The 6,000-nt window shown below is 49.6% G+C and overlaps 1 protein-coding gene across 6 annotated transcripts in view; it reads right to left on the minus strand.

Moving 5' to 3' along the window:
• Nucleotides 1–6,000, minus strand: part of LOC118397695 (RNA-binding motif, single-stranded-interacting protein 3-like) — a 348,179-nt gene that overhangs the window by 157,284 nt on the left and 184,895 nt on the right. For all 6 annotated transcript variants that reach the window (XM_052470599.1, XM_052470597.1, XM_052470596.1 and 3 more), the window contains one exon: nucleotides 4,357–4,514. In XM_052470599.1, coding sequence (XP_052326559.1) covers nucleotides 4,357–4,514 — 158 coding nt within the window. The remainder of the gene's footprint in view (nucleotides 1–4,356; nucleotides 4,515–6,000) is intronic.

Genomic DNA, 6,000 nt, shown 5'->3' on the forward strand with positions numbered 1-6,000 from the left:
CTGTCCCGATACCATGTACACAGTAATTGAGGGATAAATAATGTAGGAGATTGCCTGGGGGCATATCAGCCACTGCACAGCAACTGCTCTCCAAATCAATGTTGTGGAGGATACAACATATTAGTTCGGTCTGGGCATTCTTGCGGTTGCCTCACTGCCTCAGAGGTTAAGCGCCGCTATCTCGGTCCGTTCTGAAGGACGTGCGGCGGAGTTGGTGGACTGGACGGAGAAGGAGAGAGAGGGAGAGACGGAGTGAGAGAGAGAGAGAGAGAGAGAGAGAGAGAGAGAGAGAGAAAGGGCCAGGAAAGGCGGAGCTGGACTGAAAGTGTAGGGCGACGATGACGGAGGCGAAAGAGCCGAGTCTGGGCTGACTGGAGTGTCTTTTCTCACACTTCATCTCTTTGGCAGTTTGTTGAAAAGGAGCCCGTGGGATCGGGGAGGCTCTGATAGCCGGCCGGTTCGCGTCAACAGAGGGCCTCTGAGAGTCACAATGGATAATGTGGCGCTTCGGATCGCAGAGGCTCTGTGGAACAGGTGGTCCCAGGGTCACCTCTTCCTCCTTTCTCTGCTGTGTGGAGCTCCCCAAACCTCTCACTCCCCACTCTCTCACTCCTCCATCCCTCGCCACACATGGGAACGTTTTTTGGGGACAATTGGCGGTGATTAGCTCTTGATTTGGGTTTCTCTCCATTTGATCGGGCGAGTGAAAGCAGTGTGATAGAGAGCACAGCTGTAGCTGGACTGCGGATTAAATTGGGTACAGAGATCCAGAAGGGCGGGATGGATGAAAGCAGGAGGGAGGTGGAAAACAAAGAAGTCAAAAGGGAGGAGGACGGAAGGGAGGGTAGGGAGGGAAGCTCTGGGGTCCTTTGCAATGTACATGTTTGAGTTATGGATTTAGGCCACTGGCAGTGAGAATGTGAGCTTGAATGCTTCTGTTATTCCAGGTGTGGGCCCTATGTCTGGTCTCGAGCGCCTTGTCTAAAAATGCTCTTTACTCAAAAGAACCAGCGGGCTGGTTCAGCCCCTCTACCTCTCCTGGGTGGTGGACTGCAACAAGAAAACCCTGGGGCTGCCCAATCGCTTGGTAGTCAAATGGATCATAAAGTCTCCCGTTGCCCAAGAGGGCTCGGGGGTTAGCGTTGGCTACACACCCCATGGGTGGGTTATGCTTGGCCCTGTGCCCCACCTGCCTGGCTTGGTCCAGGCATTTTTCTAACGGTAACGGCTGTTCCATCCAGGTCTCTCTTGCTCCGGGTGTTCAGCCAAACCCCCTTCTCTGGCTGTTCCTCCATGCCCATATATCAGGCTGATGGTTCTGGAGAGCTACAGACTCAGCCAATTGAATAAAATAGATTAAGCACACTCCCAAATCCCATTAATTGCTCTTCCAACTGCGTAGAATTTGAACCTCCGTGGCCATTGTTGTTATTGACTCCCTTTTCTTTTGGCTATGTTTGAAGTAGTAGAGGAAGTTGTAGTAGGTGAGTGTTAGGACTCTTTGGAGACTGTAGCTCGCCGTATCGTTACGGTCACAGGGCGGATCGAGGTTGATTTTCATGTAGGAGTGGCCGCTGCAATTTGAGAGAACTTTGGCATTTCCAAGCATCTCTCAGGCCGGCGTGTAACAACCTCCAATCAGCAGCTACGATATGGCACACTCTCAAGAATGCGTCAGTTGGCGGCACTGTGTTTACTTTAGAGATACAGGGCCTGGACTGCTGGGGCTGTTCCACAGTGTGTGTGACCCCGTGAACCTGTCTCGGGAACCGGCATGGCTCAGCACACCACAAGGACTCATAGTAATCGGAGTTGTCGCGAACACCCCCGACCCTAAGCAACAGTGACTAGGGTCTGGTTTCAAAGACGGACCCTTTAGGCATAGACGAACTACGTCACTTCCTTATCCCCTTCACACCAAAGCTACCAGGCAGCGTGTGTATCTACACTCCTTCATGGATGTGAAACATGGATAGTCTATAGCCGACACTTACTAGAGTCCTTTGACATAAAATGTCTTCAACGCATGTTGAAAGTGACCTGGCAGGACCGTGTGCCACATTGCGAGAACAGAGAACCAACTGCAGGAGCATTGAGGTGTACTTCACACCACCACCAGCTTAGATGCCGTCTGGATGCCAGAGGACCGCCTCCCGCGAAAGATGCTGTACAGACAGCCAGAACTGGGCCGTCACTCTTCAGGTGGGCAGAAAGAAAAGAGGCTAAAGGACCAACTGAAGACATCCGCTAAAGAAGTTGGGGTCTCCGTCCAGATTGGCGCGGACTCAAGGAGTGCAGTTGGCCGTGGGCGAAGTGACAGAGAAGACATATGACCACTGGCCTCAACAGGACGGGCCTTTGTGTGCTCTTTCCGTGACAGAGAGTGTGCATCCCGCATCGGATTGTACAGTCATCGACGAACCCACAAGCAGTAGTGGAAGTCATCATTGGATATGATGGACTACCTTAAGTGCCTTATCTGCTTGAATATTATATATATATTTTTAATGGATATCACGGGGATAATATTTAATGAGTGCGAAATGCAAGAGGCTAGTTTGCATCAACTATCTTCACTAAAATCACTGCAAACTCTGGTTTCGTATCGCAACGTTCTGGAATCGTGATTTGCTGAGAGAGTTGTGTTTCCGAAGAGGACTCACGGCGGATCATTTTTTCTTCTTTAGAGAAAGTTGCCAACAGAGTCTGTCATTGAAACCCGACCCTAGTCACTGTTGCCTAGTCACTGTTGCCAAGGGTCGGGTTTTCAAGACTAATCTCTGAGAGGAAAATGCTGCCACACACACACACAGGCAGAGTCAGACAACCCCATGATACTGATAATAACTCGGGCGGCTGAGAGGTGGTTGAAAAACCCCCTAGGACTCCTCATTTTCCGAAAACTGCAACAGCTCATTTCAGAGGTTTCAGTTTAACATGAAGCCCTGGGGGACAAGGCGTCGGGCCAAGGGAGGATGCCATTATGGTGGGGTTGGAGCAGGTTGGGGTGGGAGGAGGACCCGGGTGTCACAGACTGCAGCGCCAGATGACCTTTGTGAAAATGTTACTACCCGCCTGTGCCTGAAACAGTGGCTGGCTAATTAAAGTTTCATTGGCATTGGATTTTCATTGGCACGGCAGACCTCGGGCAACCTTGGGGGCACTTAGACAATACGGACGAAGGGGACTGGCAAAAATACAGGGGAGAGAAATGCTGAGGACAGAGTGTGTGGGAGGAAGGGAGGGGAAGCATCCACTAGAGGACAGTGAGGTAGTAATGGTGTTTGTCCAATGTTTTGTCATGTTTTGAGGTACAGGAGCTAGTAAACCACAGAATGATATTTGAACCTTCACTGCTGGGTACTTTACTTAAGTTCCCCACAATGCCCTTCTGGAAAACGTCTGGCCTCAAATTCAAGATCATACTGAATTGGAAAAATAAACTGAAACGGCCTACAGTGATATTTGTACAGAAGGGGACTATGTGGAGATATGCAGTGTCAAAACGCTGAGTACCGCCGCGCTCTTATCGCGCTTGCTCTCTCTAGCTAATGGAATTGTGATGGGTCAATATCGAGACATGCGGGACTTCTGACATAGGGAGAGCATTCCGATTCCATAAGATCATGAAACGATTGGCTACGTTCGACTGGGACACGTCTGAAAAGATGGGCAAGAAAAGGACACGTAACCAGCAGACTTCCCTTTAGCCTGTATTTCACAATTTGCAGTGTCTTTATTAATGATCTTGACCCTTTCATCGATTAAGACGTGGAGGATTTTAATGGAGCCGAACAAAGCTGTTTGTGTGTGCGTGTGTGTGTGTGGCTTGTGTGTGTGTGTGTGTGTGTGTGTGTGTGTGTGTGTGTGTGTGTGTGTGTGTGTGTGTGTGTGTGTGTGTGTGTGTGTGTGTGTATGGGCTTGTGCGTGTGTGTGTGTGTGTGTGTGAGGGGCTTGTGTGTGTGTGTGTGTGTGTGAGGGGCTTGTGTGTGTGTGTGTGTGTGTGTTAGGGGCTTGTGCGTGTGTGTGTGTGCGTGTCTGTGTGTTGCAGCTTGATGAGGTCCTGGTCCATGGTTCCTGGGGGAGGCAGTCCAATCTCAGCTTTATTAGGGCTTTATTGAGCTGAGTGTAGGTGTGTGTGTATATCCATGCGCATGGGTCTTTTTGTATCAGACACACACCTGGCAGAGCTTTTATGATTACCCGTGTCTGTTTCTTTTATACACTCTTTTATACACAGCTTAAATGAGGGTGTGTGTGTACCAGCAGGTGTGTGTGTCTGTGTGAGTGAGTGAGTGTATGTGTGTACGAGCAAGGGTGTGCGTTTCTCATCATCTGTGTATGTACCACACTCACGGTTGGCAGAGCTTGATGAGATCCTGGTCCGTGGTCCCCGGGGGCAGGCCTCGGATGTACAGGTTAGTTTTACTCAGCTGCTCGGATCCGCCATGACTGCAGCTGTTATGGCTGGGGCTGGGCGGAGCCATGGGGTGAGGGGGTGGAGCATAGGGCTGCTGCAGGGAGAGAAGAGAGGAGGGGTTAGGGCTAAAAATGTATTTTTTTAGTGTGTAGTAACTCACACATCTTTGAGAGAGAGAGAGAGATAGGGAGATCGAGAGGGGTTAGACAGACGGAAAGATGTTGGTTGGAGTGCATTTTTTGAGGGGGAGTGACATTTCATTTGTTATTGATGGTTTTAACGGAACCAACAACCTGTGAACTATTCACTCTTTCGCGCTTCACATTTGTGCCTTCAAACCTCCCCAGCTATATCACAAATCTACATTTCCACGATTTCTTCCTTCTCTCTCCCATCTTCTATACACTAAATCTCTCTTCCCTTTTCTCTTTCTCTCTCTCTGCAGCCTCCTCTCTCCCCCTCCATGTGGCTGTGTTCCCATTAGTGTGGATTTATGGTGTGAGAGTCAGGGCTCCCTGCTCACATCCCATTTATATCTCTATTCCAGGGATGGGAACGTGGGGCCCCTGTGGGCATTGAAGACATACAGAGGGAGAACGGGTGAGGTGGAGAAAGAAAGACAGACAGAAAGACAGACAGAAAGAAAGAGAGGAAGGAATAGTACGAGAGAGAGAGAGAGAGAGAGAGAGAGAGAGAGAGAGAGAGAGAGAGAGAGAGAGAGAGAGAGAGAGAGAGAGAGAGAGCGTGCGAGAGAGAGAGAGAAAGGGGTGGGCAGTGATGGAGAAAGAGGAGAAAAGCGAGAGAGTATAGCTTAAACGCCACCAGCGGCTCCAGTTAACCACGTTAACCCCATAGCCTCCCCGGAGAGACACTGCACACTGTGATTTGGGAGACCTCCTACCCCCGGATAAAACAAACACACACGCACCACTCATTGTATCCGCCCCGCACATTAGCACCCGGCCCGTGAAGCATGGCTGATTTGATGTGCTGTTTTGAGTGTGCTCGGGCAGTGTGCCGCCTCCTCTGACAATGAGCCGAGGCCCCTGGAGCGTGAAGGGAGCCCACGTCTATCAATGGGAGGCCAATTATCATGCTGGGCTAACTGGAACTGACGGCCAGCCACTCTCTGAGTAGAGTATTGAGTACAAACAATGTGGTTCCTCGCTGCCGAGCTACAGCATATTGTGGGGGGGGAGAAAGAGAGAGAGAGAGAAAGAGAGAGAGAAAGAGAGAAAGAGAGAAAGAAAGAGAGAAAGACAGAAAGAGAGAGAGAGAGAGAGAGAGAGAGAGAGAGAGAGAGAGAGAGAGAGAGAGAGAAAGCAAGACCTGGTGGTAGTACACAGTCCATTTAGGAAGGAGACTGGACATTTACTGGGGGGTATTTTGGTGGTCAGGATACATTTTATGTAGAAGGACTGACAAGCTCAGTTCTGGTGACTTTTTTTTAGTGAATGGAAATGATTGTGCTGACACTATCTACAAATAAATGTCCACCTCCAGAATAAAATATTGGTACATGATTTGTTCAAATTATTTGAACATATTGGACCATCAATATAGCCATATTATTAGCTGTG

Source organism: Oncorhynchus keta, chromosome 19 (genome assembly GCF_023373465.1).
Source record: "Oncorhynchus keta strain PuntledgeMale-10-30-2019 chromosome 19, Oket_V2, whole genome shotgun sequence".
Classification (NCBI taxonomy): domain Eukaryota; kingdom Metazoa; phylum Chordata; class Actinopteri; order Salmoniformes; family Salmonidae; genus Oncorhynchus; species Oncorhynchus keta.